Source organism: Polyodon spathula, chromosome 12 (genome assembly GCF_017654505.1).
Source record: "Polyodon spathula isolate WHYD16114869_AA chromosome 12, ASM1765450v1, whole genome shotgun sequence".
Lineage (NCBI taxonomy): Eukaryota > Metazoa > Chordata > Actinopteri > Acipenseriformes > Polyodontidae > Polyodon > Polyodon spathula.
Genome location: NC_054545.1, coordinates 839224 through 858186, shown reverse-complemented (window position 1 = coordinate 858186; position 18963 = coordinate 839224). Strand labels below are relative to the sequence as shown.

General features: G+C 44.7%; 1 protein-coding gene across 1 annotated transcript in view; it reads left to right on the top strand.

Moving 5' to 3' along the window:
- Positions 1 to 447: 447 nt before the first annotated feature.
- LOC121324271 (ena/VASP-like protein) overlaps positions 448 to 18963 on the top strand; it is a 57080-nt gene continuing 38564 nt past the window's right edge. Inside the window, 1 exon segment of the mRNA XM_041265981.1 lies at positions 448 to 716. Within this exon segment, the coding sequence (XP_041121915.1) occupies positions 694 to 716 (23 nt within the window). The 5' untranslated portion in view covers positions 448 to 693.

The following is an 18963-nucleotide window of genomic DNA, read 5'->3' as shown; positions in this document are numbered from 1 at the left end:
AATGCGTAGGTTCAAACAGGAAAACCTGTTTCCTTCCCCTTCATCATTGCTCTTGATGTGACATTAAGGATTATTGTATTGGTGTAGCATCTCTATCTCTGCTGTTTCTCCTCCTGTTCATTCAGTGCATGTGTGTGTCTGGTAATTACAATGAGAAGCAGGTCTCTGTTTGTAAAGGATATTGCTCTCTTTCTCCTCCTGTTCATTCAGTGCATGTGTGTGTCTGGTATTTACAATGAGAAGCAGGTCACTGTTTGTAAAGGATATTGCTCTCTTTCTCCTCCTGTTCATTCAGTGCATGTGTGTGTCTGGTAATTACAATGAGAAGCAGGTCTCTGTTTGTAAAGGATATTGCTGTAGTGCAGGCTGTGCAGCAGACCTTCACTCCTCTGAGTGGATGAGCACCTTGCTGCTTTAATGGGACTGGGCTGGCATGGTCACATGGTGTGCAGGCCGCCTCTCTCCTGCCTCAGCTGCTGCTGTCTGCACACTGCCGGCTGAGCTGCTGCGGAGCACTGTACTGCAGGCCAGCATTACCACATTCTACCTTTCTGGAGATTTGGGATAAATATGCAATATGAATTCATGCCATTTACTCACAGCCTGAGCGCTAACCTCCTGCATTTTCTTCAACTGTTTGCTTTCTAATTTCCAAAGTGGATTTTGTCCTTTTTTTTATTTTTTTGCAAGACCATGTATTCGTTTGATGAATTCAGGTAAGCTTGTATATATACTTTTTTTTCTGTTTTGTTCAAAATGGTAACTGCTTGATGTTATTTTCCATTGTGTTGTCGTGTGCAGTATAACGTAGGATCTGCTACCATAGAGAGATGTGTCTTTTAGAAAGAGCTTTTAATGGAACAATGGATTTTGTCAGCATTTCTGTTTACCTGCATTTTTTTTTTTTTTTTGTGGCACAACCCCAGCAGCTGCAGACAGGCCACAGGGTGCATGTATTTGGGAAGCATTTCTGAAAGGGTTGTTTTTAAAGGGCTAATATAATTACAGAATGAATCAGCATCTGCAGAGAGGACTCAGCGCTGCAGCTTGTTATTGTTCTCATTAAACTGAACGATTAGCTGTGCACACAGAGGAGTGACAGCAGTAACATGAATGAATCGTTATGCAGACAATGACTGTTCAATACAACATCATCTTTAAATAAGTACATGTGGGTCATTTTCTGGTGCATGGAGAACTGAAATATTTAAGAACACAGCCCCCATTCACAAGCATTGACTGCAAAGAAAATGCAAGTGCATCTATTGCTCAGATGCAAGGTAGTAGAGTACGTATTTTCTATGCTATAATAAGGCTGCTTGAGTTAATACAATGGTGTTTGATCCCTAATCTGAACTGACATCAGATGTACTGTAACAGGAGTAGAAAGAAATGTGATCAGAAAACAAGCCAGGTGTGTGCTGTGTTAGTTTCCATCGCTGTTTACTATTGAGGCAGACGATGCAGCCTGATGAAGAAGCAGAAAACACTGTGCTGGATAAAAGCAGCCCCCAGTCTGACACTGCGATGCAGTGTTACTGAGCACACCGCACTGCTGTCACTCACTGCATCCCATCAGAAAACACTGTGCTGGATAAAAGCAGCCCCCAGTCTGGCACTGCGATGCAGTGTTACTGAGCACACAGACTGCTGTCACTCACTGCATCCCATCAGAAAACACTGTGCTGGATAAAAGCAGCCCCCAGTCTGGCACTGCGATGCAGTGTTACTGAGCACACCTCACTGCTGTCACTCACTGCATCCCATCAGAAAACACTGTGCTGGATAAAAGCAGCCCCCAGTCTGGCACTGTGATGCAGTGTTACTGAGCACACCTCACTGCTGTCACTCACTGCATCCCATCAGAAAACACTGTGCTGGATAAAAGCAGCCCCCAGTCTGGCACTGTGATGCAGTGTTACTGAGCACACAGACTGCTGTCACTCACTGCATGTGCTGGATCAGAACTGTGAACACTGTGAAAACTGGATAAAAGCAGCCCCCAGTCTGGCACTGCTGTCACTCACTGCATCCCATCAGAAAACACTGATGCAGTGTTACTGAGCACACAGACTGCTGTCACTCACTGCATCCCATCAGAAAACACTGTGCTGGATAAAAGCAGCCCCCAGTCTGACACTGTGATGCAGTGTTACTGAGCACACCTCACTGCTGTCACTCACTGCATCCCATCAGAAAACACTGTGCTGGATAAAAGCAGCCCCCAGTCTGGCACTGTGATGCAGTGTTACTGAGCACACAGACTGCTGTCACTCACTGCATCCCATCAGAAAACACTGTGCTGGATAAAAGCAGCCCCCAGTCTGACACTGCGATGCAGTGTTACTGAGCACACCTCACTGCTGTCACTCACTGCATCCCATCAGAAAACACTGTGCTGGATAAAAGCAGCCCCCAGTCTGACACTGTGATGCAGTGTTACTGAGCACACCTCACTGCTGTCACTCACTGCATCCCATCAGAAAACACTGTGCTGGATAAAAGCAGCCCCCAGTCTGACACTGCGATGCAGTGTTACTGAGCACACAGACTGCTGTCACTCACTGCATCCCATCAGAAAACACTGTGCTGGATAAAAGCAGCCCCCAGTCTGGCACTGTGATGCAGTGTTACTGAGCACACAGCACTGCTGTCACTCACTGCATCCCATCAGAAAACACTGTGCTGGATAAAAGCAGCCCCCAGTCTGACACTGTGATGCAGTGTTACTGAGCACACAGACTGCTGTCACTCACTGCATCCCATCAGAAAACACTGTGCTGGATAAAAGCAGCCCCCAGTCTGACACTGCGATGCAGTGTTACTGAGCACACCTCACTGCTGTCACTCACTGCATCCCATCAGAAAACACTGTGCTGGATAAAAGCAGCCCCCAGTCTGGCACTGCGATGCAGTGTTACTGAGCACACAGACTGCTGTCACTCACTGCATCCCATCAGAAAACACTGTGCTGGATAAAAGCAGCCCCCAGTCTGGCACTGCGATGCAGTGTTACTGAGCACACCTCACTGCTGTCACTCACTGCATCCCATCTCATTTAGTTTTATTTCTCCTCCCGTGTTCAGTGAGGGGCGGACTGACTGGAGGAGGATTTCAATGAAATGATTGCTCGTCTCCGCTCGCTCTTCTCTTTCGTACCCGGGGGATCTCAGCCCCTGACCTTGGAAGCTGTGTATAGACCTGTGGATAGATCAGCTTAGAGACAGCTGCCATTGCCTGCATGGTCTTTCCCCTTGAAGCCAGGCTCGCGCAGGGCTCGCAGTTATTTATCAGGGGAAGTGCTGGTTGATGAATGCATTTTGATTACCTGCCCCTACCCAGGCCTGTGAGCATGCTGCAAAGGAAGCCGTCTTGGAAATGCAAGTGTTTCCCTTTAAGGATTACAGTGCTATTCACTGTCTAATAGAAACACACTGTATCACACTGTAGATGGGAGTGGGGGAGGGGGTTCTTCCATTTATTTCACATGCTGAATCTTTTCTGGTGTAGTGCTCACACCTGTGAAATTGTAAATAGTATTATTTTCAGGGGTGTCTTGATGGTCGATCCAGACATTTCCATAAACGTTTTAACAATGTTGATTTCTATTCCAGAAATTGAAAGTGTGGTTTTAGACCCTCCAGGTCCCAGTGAAACAGCCCAGGTTTTAAAACCTTGTCAATGCCGCTTATTAAACATCTTCCTTTCTTTACTGTATGTGTAAAGCATGCCTGTGCAAACGGGTTACATATAGAATTTCAATAGAAGAGTTGCACAATAGCCAGTCACTGCCAGCTGAGTCTGTTTCTTTTGGGCGGATTGCTGGGAGTCGAGAGTAATTCAGCAGTAAGCAATAAATCTGCACCGCACATACGCTTGCTGATTGCATTCTGTTGGTTTGTGGGTACAGCCAGTGCAGAAATGGTGGAATTGTGCTTATTAAGATGTATTGATTATGGAGTGTTTTGTATTCACTCCAAAGAAGCCAATCTGGGGCAGTCCTATTTAAATGCCTAAAAATACAAATTAGCATCCTCTTAATAGAGGATGGTAAATAGTTAGGCATTTAACTAATTAAACGAAAACCGGTAAAAAGACTGTAAATTAAATATTTAAAGAAAATGGGGAGGTGGTACAGAGCACAGCAGACTCCGCGTGGGCGTGCTCTAAATGAATCCTTGAACGGACGAGGGCCCTGAACATGGCTCCGCAGTCAAAGAGACCTTCCCCGCTCATCTTCCGCTTCCTGGTCTTGTAAATGGCCAGTCTAGCAAGAGCCAGGAGCAGATTCACGTGGAGGTCTCTCGTTTTGTTGGAGCCACGAACAGGGTGCCCAAAGATGAGGAGGGTGGGGGAGAAATGCAGCCAGAACTGCAGCAAAAGATTCTTCAAACGCAAGAAGAACGGCTGCAGCCTGGCGCAGAGAAAATAAATATGAGCCACCGACTCGGACTGTCCGCAGAAAGGGCATGCGGCGTCCGAGTCTCTCCCGACGCGAGCGCTCCATGCAGGACCCTCCATGCCAGGTCCCCAGCTCCCCTGGAGACCAGCGGGGAATACAGGGCCTCCCACTGAGGACCGACGCCCTCCGGCGGTCGGAGGGTCTCCCGCCAAGCGGTGTCTCGGCGGGAAATCTGGGGCAGTAGTAATTCCTGCTGTTGGTATGCACAGCATGGCTTCCTTGCTTTATTGATTCAGACATCTCTATCTGTGTGGTGAATACATACACGCAATCTGTGAGAGCCTGACAGCGCTCAGGAATAGAGCTGTCATCTATCTGTGTTTATAATACATACACGCAATCTGTGAGAGCCTGACAGCGCTCAGGAATAGAGCTGTCATCTATCTGTGTTTATAATACATACACGCACTATCCGAGCTGTCATCTATCTGTGTTTATAATACATACACGCAATCCGTGAGAGCCTGAGAGCGCTCAGGAATAGAGCTGTCATCTATCTGTGTTTATAATACATACACGCAATCCGTGAGAGCCTGACAGCGCTCAGGAATAGAGCTGTCATCTATCTGTGTTTATAATACATACACGCAATCTGTGAGAGCCTGAGAGCGCTCAGGAATAGAGCTGTCATCTATCTGTGTTTATAATACATACACGCAATCTGTGAGAGCCTGACAGCGCTCAGGAATAGAGCTGTCATCTATCTGTGTTTATAATACATACACGCAATCCGTGAGAGCCTGAGAGCGCTCAGGAATAGAGCTGTCATCTATCTGTGTTTATAATACATACACGCAATCCGTGAGAGCCTGAGAGCGCTCAGGAATAGAGCTGTCATCTATCTGTGTGGTGAATACATACACGCAATCTGTGAGAGCCTGACAGCGCTCAGGAATAGAGCTGTCATCTATCTGTGTTTATAATACATACACGCAATCTGTGAGAGCCTGACAGCGCTCAGGAATAGAGCTGTCATCTATCTGTGTTTATAATACATACACGCAATCTGTGAGAGCCTGACAGCGCTCAGGAATAGAGCTGTCATCTATCTGTGTTTATAATACATACACGCAATCCGTGAGAGCCTGAGAGCGCTCAGGAATAGAGCTGTCATCTATCTGTGTTTATAATACATACACACTATCCGTGAGAGCCTGACAGCGCTCAGGAATAGAGCTGTCATCTATCTGTGTTTATAATACATACACGCAATCCGTGAGAGCCTGAGAGCGCTCAGGAATAGAGCTGTCATCTATCTGTGTTTATAATACATACACGCAATCCGTGAGAGCCTGAGAGCGCTCAGGAATAGAGCTGTCATCTATCTGTGTTTATAATACATACACGCAATCTGTGAGAGCCTGAGAGCGCTCAGGAATAGAGCTGTCATCTATCTGTGTTTATAATACATACACGCAATCCGTGAGAGCCTGAGAGCGCTCAGGAATAGAGCTGTCATCTATCTGTGTTTATAATACATACACGCTATCCGTGAGAGCCTGAGAGCGCTCAGGAATAGAGCTGTCATCTATCTGTGTTTATAATACATACACGCAATCCGTGAGAGCCTGAGAGCGCTCAGGAATAGAGCTGTCATCTATCTGTGTTTATAATACATACACGCAATCCGTGAGAGCCTGAGAGTGCTCAGGAATAGAGCTGTCATCTATCTGTGTTTATAATACATACACGCAATCTGTGAGAGCCTGAGAGCGCTCAGGAATAGAGCTGTCATCTATCTGTGTTTATAATACATACACGCAATCTGTGAGAGCCTGAGAGTGCTCAGGAATAGAGCTGTCATCTATCTGTGTTTATAATACATACACGCAATCTGTGAGAGCCTGACAGCGCTCAGGAATAGAGCTGTCATCTATCTGTGTTTATAATACATACACGCAATCCGTGAGAGCCTGAGAGCGCTCAGGAATAGAGCTGTCATCTATCTGTGTTTATAATACATACACGCAATCTGTGAGAGCCTGAGAGCGCTCAGGAATAGAGCTGTCATCTATCTGTGTTTATAATACATACACGCAATCCGTGAGAGCCTGAGAGCGCTCAGGAATAGAGCTGTCATCTATCTGTGTTTATAATACATACACGCAATCTGTGAGAGCCTGACAGCGCTCAGGAATAGAGCTGTCATCTATCTGTGTGGTGAATGCATTACAGGACAGGACTGTAACGCAGGTCTTGTTGATACAGTGTCTGAGTTCGGTGCTGCTTGTTCAGAGGCTCCAGCTCGAGGAGACTCTCTAAAGAAAACCTACAGATCGTTTCTTAAGATCTGTTTTTTGGATTTGTGGAAGTAGGTTACTGTGTCTTCAAGGGTGTAACTGTGGACCTGATTATGCAGAGACGACTGTTACATCTTTTTTAGGCTCATGTTTCAATGAAATCACCTTGAAATAAGTGGATGCATACTTCTAAAGCAGGTGACTGAAATAGAAAGAATCAAATAACCTCTTTCTAGTTTGCAATCAGCAAAATCGAATGGACATAGAGTTTATCAAGAAAATATTGACATGCATGAAAAATCTGTTTTTGTGAATCGGAGCAATCAGAGTGTCTGAAGAGGCTTGATGCGGTTGATGAATTCAATGCCAGACTGATTATGTGTGTTTCCAACCCTTAGGACATCCGTGCGTATGTCGGTACACATTAGAGGGGTCTCTTCTTCATGCTCTTTTAAAAAGGGCTGGATTCTTGTAATGGCTTGTTGATGACTGTCATTTTCTCGTGAATGGCTGACAGTAGCTGCTAACAGCTGCAGCACACCCTGACACAGAGATGTGTGAGGAAGGTCAGTCTAGATAAAAAAAAGAAATGAACGGCAGCATGTGGAGACGAGTGTGCGAGAAACACACGCAGATCCAGACGGGGTCGTTGATGATGAGGGGATCAGCTCCGAAAGCTGGAGGTGTGCAGAGAAAGCTGTGCACCCTGCATGAGTCATAAAGCTGGGGATAGAGAGTGAGCGGAATGATAATAAGAGCAACGTTCCGCCGAGAACACTGGGCATTCCGACTCGCATGGAGGCTGTGGGCTCGGGTTCCAGCGCCCTGCACAGCTGGAGGGGTGCTTCTGTGAATAGCACAGGGAGATTTAACCAGGATAGAAATATTGAGACTCATTTCCACAGGTGTTCTTTTAGGAATTATTAACAGGAAATTGTGAAAACTAAAAAAAAATTGAAAGGAAGCAGCACCCGCTGATCAGCGACGTGGAGATCCCATCAGCGTCTCCGTGTTACAGCTGCCTTCTAATTTAAACTGACTCCTGTCAGAGTTTACAGTCCTTCCAAAGGGGAGCGCAGTCCTGGGTAATTCAGGTTTAAAACTGGAACAAGTTAATGATCATCTGGAAGTCCTCACCATAATCCTAAATCTCACAGCAAAAACAAATTCTCTTCCGACACAACTAGAGATTTGTTTCACTGAAATGAGTACTGGGCTAAATAAAAGCTTGAATCCACTGTTTTCATTGTGTGTTTGTTGTTCCTTATTTATTTGATATAGTGTCTTGTGTTCTGGCACAGTTTTCCCTGTGATTTCTAACTCTAAAGTGTGCTGAGTGCTTGGACTTTTCTGAAATAATTCTTCATGGGGGACAGAAATAGTGACCGGCACAATGATGCAAAATATAGACAAGTCCTGGGTCAGACCCAACCCAACAGACCCCCTAACACCATGGGGATCCGAGGGCCGGAGAGTGGCTCTTCAGAGGCAGAGGGCCCCTCAGTGAGCTGCTCACTCCTCTGCTGAGTCTGGGCTCAACCCTGCTTCTCTACAGCCATCTGACAAGGTGTTGCCTTGGATGCAGATATTAAAGAGCAAAGGGCTTTTGTCAGAGAACAGGATTAGTGACGGTCAGATTCCTTTTAGCTCAGACCTGAGTTTACCCTAGACAGAACAGGGCCTCTTTCCAGTGAACCAGCGTTTCAATAATGTTCACATAACAGCCCATAATATTATATACATATGAGCGAAGGTCACATAGCCATTTCCTCCACGGCCACGTTCATTGTGTAGTCAAGTCCCTGTAAAATGTTCCCGTAGTAAAATGTTGTAGGAAAGCACAGTGAAGCTTGGGAAAGCACAGATAATTGTAACAGGCATTGTAAAGCACAGAGAGGTACGGTAAAAACATGACAAAGCATAGTAAACTAAATGCATAGTATAAGCATGGGGGGAGCACTGCTCAAGTCATCACACAAATTTACTGCACTCATTTCTCTAAGGGGTGCTGCAGGTGTTTTCCTTCTTTTAGTTCACGTTTCTGTTGCTCTGGACAGGGGCTGTTCATGCACAGGGATGCACGTGTTCCTTTCCACTGAACACACAGGCTTGCGTTGGACACACATGCAATTTGAATTCTTTTGAACCTGTCAGATAAGGATTCGTGATGATGATGATTTCTGACAACGTACACAATACGATAACATTATGAGGGTTTAATACAATAATACAAATCGGGTGCAGACTTTAACATGTGACACAGTTTAAATGATTGCATGTGCCTTAAGGAATCAAGTTCCGTGGTCATAAGCTTGTGAATCATTCCAGTAGTCATAGCTCTATATAGCAGCCCAGGAGATCATGTCTAAAGGTTATCCCAGTCATAGCTCTATATAGCAGCACTGGAGATCATGTCTAAAGGCTGCTGTATAACTGCTAAAGGTTATCCCAGTCATAGCTCTATATAGCAGCCAGGAGATCATGTCTAAAGGTTATCCCAGTCATAGCTCTATATAGCAGCCAAGGAGATCATGTCTAAAGACTGCTGTATAGCTGCTAAAGGCTGTGACTTGTAAAGGAGGAGCTGTTTTGTCTTTTACATTCCAAATGGCAGAAATGAACCTTGCGTGATGTGCTTGGGTGAGCTATGCGGGAGATGTGGCCCGTGGTATTTTTATTGTGGCGCGGGGGTGACGGCTGTATGGATATATTCTTTACAGGCAGTGTCCACTCCTCTGTTGCTAAAGTCTCACCGTGTAGCTCAGCCGGGTATCAGAGGCTGTCCAGGTTAATTGGGATCAGAGGAAACAGGCAATGCTTTTTTAGCACTGTGGAGCACTGAAAACAATAGGACTGCGTGCCAGGCTTGTTCTGAACACACCAGAGCATCCTAACAGGGTGAGGACAGATTTCCACTAGAACGTGAGCCTTCAGTCAACCGCTGTAAAAACAATGACATTGCAGACAGCCAGGCTGACTGGAAAGCACAGCAAAGTGCAATAAAGCACAGTGATAGCATAGGCAAGCATTGCAAAGTCCAGAGGGGTATGGTAAAGCATATAACAAAAAAAACATTTTAAACCAGGGTAAACTGTTGTAAATGTAGAGTATAGCCATGGGAAAAACATGAGTGCAGTCAGCTTGTATAAGGCATGCTGAGACTGGGACTCAGTGAAGAAGTTACTGCTTACTGGTGAAACAGGTGGAAGCACTGACAGGACTCACTGACCCACCGGAACAGCAGAGGGAGCTACTAAGTCAAACACAGCACTGTTGTAGTCAGAACACTGTCTGGTTGCGATGTCATCACCACCATCCTGTCAGTCTGTCTATCTCCATTCACGAGGGGTCCGTGTGCTTCGGTCTGGGGTGCAAGCTGTTTCACTGCACATTGCTAACCACCGCGTGTCTTTTAATCAATTGTTTGAACACACAGGGACAATTGTAAACACTTTCTAATCATATCATTTAGACTGTATACTGTACCATAGTAATAATATCCATTTGCAGCTTCGGGTGCAGTTGTTGTGGTCGTTGTGCATGTTTGTATTAAGAGTATTCCAGCAGAACATAATGAGATATAGAGACTGAAGTGTGCAGCCTTGAGTCAACAAAGCTTAGTGGATCATCAAGCTGTTCTGATACTATCTGAACCCCATTATTCATGAGTACTGATCAGCAAGCTGCTCTACTATCTGAACCCCATTATTCATGAGTACTGATCAGCAAGCTGCTGTACTATCTGAACCCCATTATTCATGAGTACTGATCAGCAAGCTGCTCTACTATCTGAACCCCATTATTCATGAGTACTGATCAGCAAGCTGCTCTACTATCTGAACCCCATTATTCATGAGTACTGATCAGCAAGCTGCTCTACTATCTGAACCCCATTATTCATGAGTACTGATCAGCAAGCTGCTGTACTATCTGAACCCCATTATTCATGAGTAATGATCAGCAAGCTGCTCTACTATCTGAACCCCATTATTCATGAGTACTGATCAGCAAGCTGCTCTACTATCTGAACCCCATTATTCATGAGTACTGATCAGCAAGCTGCTCTACTATCTGAACCCCATTATTCATGAGTACTGATCAGCAAGCTGCTCTACTATCTGAACCCCATTATTCATGAGTACTGATCAGCAAGCTGCTCTACTATCTGAACCCCATTATTCATGAGTACTGATCAGCAAGCTGCTCTACTATCTGAACCCCATTATTCATGAGTACTGATCAGCAAGCTGCTCTACTATCTGAACCCCATTATTCATGAGTACTGATCAGCAAGCTGCTCTACTATCTGAACCCCATTATTCATGAGTAATGATCAGCAAGCTGCTCTACTATCTGAACCCCATTATTCATGAGTACTGATCAGCAAGCTGCTCTACTATCTGAACCCCATTATTCATGAGTACTGATCAGCAAGCTGCTCTACTATCTGAACCCCATTATTCATGAGTACTGATCAGCAAGCTGCTCTACTATCTGAACCCCATTATTCATGAGTAATGATCAGCAAGCTGCTCTACTATCTGAACCCCATTATTCATGAGTACTGATCAGCAAGCTGCTCTACTATCTGAACCCCATTATTCATGAGTACTGATCAGCAAGCTGCTCTACTATCTGAACCCCATTATTCATGAGTACTGATCAGCAAGCTGCTCTACTATCTGAACCCCATTATTCATGAGTAATGATCAGCAAGCTGCTCTACTATCTGAACCCCATTATTCATGAGTACTGATCAGCAAGCTGCTCTACTATCTGAACCCCATTATTCATGAGTACTGATCAGCAAGCTGCTCTACTATCTGAACCCCATTATTCATGAGTACTGATCAGCAAGCTGCTCTACTATCTGAACCCCATTATTCATGAGTACTGATCAGCAAGCTGCTCTACTATCTGAACCCCATTATTCATGAGTAATGATCAGCAAGCTGCTCTACTATCTGAACCCCATTATTCATGAGTACTGATCAGCAAGCTGCTCTACTATCTGAACCCCATTATTCATGAGTACTGATCAGCAAGCTGCTCTACTATCTGAACCCCATTATTCATGAGTACTGATCAGCAAGCTGCTCTACTATCTGAACCCCATTATTCATGAGTACTGATCAGCAAGCTTCTACTATCTGAACCCCATTATTCATGAGTACTGATCAGCAAGCTGCTCTACTATCTGAACCCCATTATTCATGAGTACTGATCAGCAAGCTGCTCTACTATCTGAACCCCATTATTCATGAGTACTGATCAGCAAGCTGCTCTACTATCTGAACCCCATTATTCATGAGTACTGATCAGCAAGCTGCTCTACTATCTGAACCCCATTATTCATGAGTACTGATCAGCAAGCTGCTCTACTATCTGAACCCCATTATTCATGAGTACTGATCAGCAAGCTGCTCTACTATCTGAACCCCATTATTCATGAGTACTGATCAGCAAGCTGCTCTACTATCTGAACCCCATTATTCATGAGTACTGATCAGCAAGCTGCTCTACTATCTGAACCCCATTATTCATGAGTACTGATCAGCAAGCTGCTCTACTATCTGAACCCCATTATTCATGAGTACTGATCAGCAAGCTGCTCTACTATCTGAACCCCATTATTCATGAGTACTGATCAGCAAGCTGCTCTACTATCTGAACCCCATTATTCATGAGTACTGATCAGCAAGCTGCTCTACTATCTGAACCCCATTATTCATGAGTACTGATCAGCAAGCTGCTCTACTATCTGAACCCCATTATTCATGAGTAATGATCAGCAAGCTGCTCTACTATCTGAACCCCATTATTCATGAGTACTGATCAGCAAGCTGCTCTACTATCTGAACCCCATTATTCATGAGTAATGATCAGCAAGCTGCTCTACTATCTGAACCCCATTATTCATGAGTACTGATCAGCAAGCTGCTCTACTATCTGAACCCCATTATTCATGAGTAATGATCAGCAAGCTGCTCTACTATCTGAACCCCATTATTCATGAGTACTGATCAGCAAGCTGCTCTACTATTATTCATGAGTACTGATCAGCAAGCTGCTCTACTATCTGAACCCCATTATTCATGAGTACTGATCAGCAAGCTGCTCTACTATCTGAACCCCATTATTCATGAGTACTGATCAGCAAGCTGCTCTACTATCTGAACCCCATTATTCATGAGTACTGATCAGCAAGCTGCTCTACTATCTGAACCCCATTATTCATGAGTACTGATCAGCAAGCTGCTCTACTATCTGAACCCCATTATTCATGAGTAATGATCAGCAAGCTGCTCTACTATCTGAACCCCATTATTCATGAGTACTGATCAGCAAGCTGCTCTACTATCTGAACCCCATTATTCATGAGTACTGATCAGCAAGCTGCTCTACTATCTGAACCCCATTATTCATGAGTACTGATCAGCAAGCTGCTCTACTATCTGAACCCCATTATTCATGAGTACTGATCAGCAAGCTGCTCTACTATCTGAACCCCATTATTCATGAGTACTGATCAGCAAGCTGCTCTACTATCTGAACCCCATTATTCATGAGTAATGATCAGCAAGCTGCTCTACTATCTGAACCCCATTATTCATGAGTACATCAGCAAGCTGCTCTACTATCTGAACCCCATTATTCATGAGTACTGATCAGCAAGCTGCTCTACTATCTGAACCCCATTATTCATGAGTACTGTCAGCAAGCTGCTCTACTATCTGAACCCCATTATTCATGAGTACTGATCAGCAAGCTATCTGAACCCCATTATTCATGAGTACAGCAAGCTGCACTATCTGAACCCCATTATTCATGAGTAAGATCAGCAAGCTGCTCTACTATCTGAACCCCATTATTCATGAGTACTGATCAGCAAGCTGCTCTACTATCTGACCACATTATTCATGAGTACTGATCAGCAAGCTACTATCTGAACATTATTCATGAGTAATGATCAGCAAGCTGCTCTACTATCTGAACCTCATTATTCATGAGTACTGATCAGCAAGCTGCTCTACTATCTGAACCCCATTATTCATGAGTACATCAGCAAGCTGCTCTACTATCTGCCCCATTATACTGATCAGCAAGCTGCTACTATCTGAACCCCATTATTCATGAGTACTGATCAGCAAGCTGCTCTACTATCTGAACCCCATTATTCATGAGTACTGATCAGCAAGCTGCTCTACTATCTGAACCCCATTATTCATGAGTACTGATCAGCAAGCTGCTCTACTATCTGAACCTCATTATTCATGAGTAGTGATCAGCAAGCTGCTCTACTATCTGATTATTCATGAGTACTGATCAGCAAGCTGCTCTACTATCTGAACCCCATTATTCATGAGTACTGATCAGCAAGCTGGTTATTCTAACCCCATTATTCATGAGTCAATCATGCTGTTTATTATAATGTCAATCAATAGAAGGATTCTATGAGAACACGTGCACGTTGAGTTAGTGATTTTTCCATGGCCGGTCTGACTGCAGAAATATTTCATTTATTTAAAAAATATCAGATTGCTTCCAGACTGGACACATTGCATTTACATGTGTATATTAATGTTAGGAGGATCATATTTTCAAAGCTCAAAACCGGGACACGTGGTCAAACAATCGATCAGACATTTCAATACAGGCTAATGGTTATTTAAATAGCCATCCTCTATCTTACCAGCTTGCTAATTTCAGCACACTCCCGGGTGTGGAATTTGTAGCTAATATTATTGTGTTCTACATTATACATATAGCTACTGTATTATTATTATTATTATTATTATTGTTATTAATGAATAGTGAATTGTGCAGATCGTTTTGGTATTTTTCTTTCTTGCTTTGTTAATACTCCCGGTTTCAGGACGGCTCTGTTTCTTGACAGTTTTGCTGTGGTTTAACCTGGTGGATTGAGAGGCTCACCCTCTCACTGCTCTGCCTGCTGAGCAGCTACGAAACTCCTGTACTGCACATAACTGTGGACAGATATGGAATATAAATGAAAGCGCATGGCACTGAGGAATAAGCACGTACAGTGTGTCTGAGTTAATCACTTTATTTATGCTCTCGATTACCCTAGTACCTTTTAAAAAAGAAGTTTTTACTGCAGGTGGCATAAAGCAAGTTCTATAGAAGCGGTTGTTTACGTTAACAAAAGGTGTGTCTGAAAACCATAGAGGCTTTGTGAGCAGCTCCTGATAAAGGGGCTTGATTCTCTCCACACTGAAAGAGACTGGGGCAGGGTTACAGCTACAGATTGCTCTGTTTCTTTTAGAGTAAAAGACCTTATAAAGTGGCTTTGGGAAGCTGTGGGACACCTTTAGGCTGGGTTTGTGTGTAGTTTTGTTTCTACCTTTAATGTTGTGTTAAAAATGAAAATCTTGATTTCGATTGTTAGTGATTGCTTTTTGAATGCTGTTTTGTGAATAAAGTTTGTTTAGGAGAACTTTGATTGGCTGGAGCATAGAGTTATCTACTAAAAAGTCTCTACTAAAGATGTGTACCAGACAGAAAAGTCTCTACTAAAGATGTGTACCAGACAGAAAAGTCTCTACTAAAGATGTGTACCAGACAGAAAAGCCTCTACTAAAGATGTGTACCAGACAGAAAAGTCTCTACTAAAGATGTGTACCAGACAGAAAACGTAGTGCTTCAGTTTGCTGCTGGCCGGGATCAAGGGCAGGAGATAAGGGTTGTTTTGCTAAACATTTCTGACAGCCCCATCAAAGCAAGTTCTCTGTTCAGTTTCCCTCGCATGTGTTTCAGGACCTGTGCTGCTTCCCACAGCCACTAACTCTGCTGTGCATCCTCAAAGCAAAGTGCAGTGCAAAAGTTAATAAACAAAAATATATATGTAAAAAGATTAGGCCCTGAGTTTAACAGATTTCCCTTGAGCTGTAGGGTTTTGGGTTTTTTTTACACACAGATGCAACAGTATGCTCTAACGCAGCTGTAACACATTGTCAACACATTGAGCACAGAACCCAGCGACCTGCACCGCATACCATCTCCCAGCGAGATCAAGGGCAACTGCATATACGAGCAAAGCCTGAATTAGCTAAAGCATTTCAGATCATCAACATAAATAATAAGTTTGTACTTAAAGCATTGCACTGTGAGCCGCGGTGTCGCCATCTGAAACCAAGCGCACAAAGCGGAGCGGAGAACCCAGATGAATTCCTTGTCAGAGTGGAAGGCAGGTGGAAATGCACTGGGGACAAGCAAGCCGCAGTTAGATTGAAGCTAACCCGAGGGACAGAGTCATTGAAAACCACAATGATTGAGGGTTTAATTAAGTCTGCAGATCTAATAGGACTGTTTTAAAGCATCAGCTGAGCTCAGACCCCTCTGATGTTCTGCAGTTCAGTGGAGAGATGGCAAGAGAGATACGCAGAGAATTTGATTTATTATTGAACCTCTGCGAGAACGTGATCTGGCTGTGGAGGCGAGGCAGGTCCTCTGTTTACAGCACAGGCGCTCTGCCAGCTGAGATTTAGTCAATAGACTCACCAGAATCGCAATGAATCTGTCATCCACAGACATTGCTAGTAGACCATCTGGAGTAGCTGCCTGAAACTAATAAGGTTCTGTGTAAGCGTGCTACCTGGAATATACACACGGCTTGCTTGTGTGCGTACTGTATAACACGAATCAAATCCGAGCATTTTGTAACTGGCCAGGTTATTAATTCAATAAGTGGTTCAGCATTTGCCTCTGTTTTATCCAGCGGCTTTATCAAAGACACATCATTCACTATTCACTTTCCCAGCTTTGGCTGCGTAGCAGAATTACTGATTGTGTTATTTGCAAAGATAATGTAGTTTACTTAGAGGATAATTGATGTGTGAGCAAGCACGAGCCAGGGCCCCTTTTAGATCCTTAATATATTACATTGCATCGCTAAAGGGGATTAGCTACTGTATAATCATATTGATTTTACATATCATTCTGCATATTGTAGCAGTTCTGAATGCTATTAATCCAATACATTCTGTGATAAAAACAAACAAAAAAGCATGTTTTCTGAACCTTGTTTAAGTTTTTTTAAAACAGTTTTGAAAGAAGTTGAAGTGCCGTGTATTACTTGTGCGCTCCACTGTGTCTCACAATACTGCAAAGCACAGAGCAATAGAAAAAGATGACCGTTCTTGGTGAAGAGTTGTCTGAAGAAGTTTGTTTTATCTTATTTCATTTTGTATGCAGTTTTGCTTTTCAGTTGTGAAGCCTAGTGATCACATTGTCATGTGCTTGACATTCCCCTCTAGTTTAGCAACACGCTCAGCTGGAAACAATATTCCCAAGATTATTATTATTATTATTATTATTATTATTATTATTATTATTATTATATTATTATTATTATTATCATTTTAATTTGCTGTAAAGATACAGTGGTGCATAATGCACATTTAGGAAAACAACACATTTCAAATCTAAATAAATCTGCTTTTAGCCAGCTGCTCAGCTGCTCCAGCTCAGTGAAATGGTGGCGTGGCTCTTTGTCCAGCGCTGTCATTGTCCTTGTTTTTAAAGTGAAAGGGAGGATGTTCCTGCATGTTCCAGTAACCCTGCAGCCCTGTTCAATGTGAGTACACTGCTCCGTCTGATCTCACTGTTCACAGTAGAGCACAGCCATGCACCTTTCGGTGTCCTGTTTCAGTTCACAGAGCAGTTCTAGCGTTTCCAGGAATGTTTCTTCCACACATGTTTCAGGCTTAATGCAGTGGCATTTAAGCGTGGAGAAATGCACATTCACTATTTTATTTTTTATAAATTTTAACCCTTTCTTATCCAGTGTTTTCTTCCCTACTCTTTTGTCACGATCCCTCACACTGTAATTCGTGCACTTGGATTGTGCAATGCAAGTCAGCATCAGGCTTAATGTGACTTATTGCGGAGATGATATTTACAAAATATACAAACTGCTGTGTCTCTGGCGAGGTCTCTATGCATGGCGCTCGTCGTTCTGCTGTATCTCTGGCGAGGTCTGTACGCATGGCGCTCGTCGTTCTGCTGTGTCTCTGGCGAGGTCTGTACGCATGGCGCTCGTCGTTCTGCTGTGTCTCTGGCGAGGTCTCTACGCATGGCGCTCGTCGTTCTGCTGTGTCTCTGGCGAGGTCTGTACGCATGGCGCTCGTCGTTCTGCTGTGTCTCTGGCGAGGTCTGTACGCATGGCGCTCGTCGTTCTGCTGTGTCTCTGGCGAGGTCTGTACGCATGGCGCTCGTCGTTCTGCTGTGTCTCTGGCGAGGTCTGTACGCATGGCGCTCGTCGTTCTGCTGTGTCTCTGGCGAGGTCTGTACGCATGGCGCTCGTCGTTCTGCTGTGTCTCTGGCGAGGTCTGTACGCATGGCGCTCGTCGTTCTGCTGTGTCTCTGGCGAGGTCTGTACGCATGGCGCTCGTCGTTCTGCTGTGTCTCTGGCGAGGTCTGTACGCATGGCGCTCGTCGTTCTGCTGTGTCTCTGGCGAGGTCTGTACGCATGGCGCTCGTCGTTCTGCTTTGTCTCTGGCGAGGTCTGTACGCATGGCGCTCGTCGTTCTGCTGTGTCTCTGGCGAGGTCTGTACGCATGGCGCTCGTCGTTCTGCTCTCTGGCGAGGTCTGTACGCATGGCGCTTGTCGTTCTGCTCTCTGGCGAGGTCTGTACGCATGGCGCTCGTCGTTCTGCTGTGTCTCTGGCGAGGTCTGTACGCATGGCGCTCGTCGTTCTGCTGTGTCTCTGGCGAGGTCTGTACGCATGGCGCTCGTCGTTCTGCTTTGTCTCTGGCGAGGTCTCTACGCATGGCGCTCGTCGTTCTGCTGTGTCTCTGGCGAGGTCTGTACGCATGGCGCTTGTCGTTCTGCTGTGTCTCTGGCGAGGTCTGTACGCATGGCGCTCGTCGTTCTGCTGTGTCTCTGGCGAGGTCTGTACGCATGGCGCTCGTCGTTCTGCTGTGTCTCTGGCGAGGTCTCTACGCATGGCGCTCGTCGTTCTGCTGTGTCTCTGGCGAGGTCTGTACGCATGGCGCTCGTCTGTGTCTCTGGCGAGGTCTCTACGCATGGTGCTCTTCGTTCTGCTGTGTCTCTGGCGAGGTCTGTACGCATGGCACCCGTCATTCTCGTGTGATTTTGCATCCTCTTGTTATGAACAAACTGATTACACAATGAGTTTGCTGTTGCTGCTGCTGCTGCTAATTCAACAGGAATCAGTGAAGCTGCTCGAACCCCCTTGTGATAGATGTTGCCAGACTCCAGAGTGGATTTGAAGACGC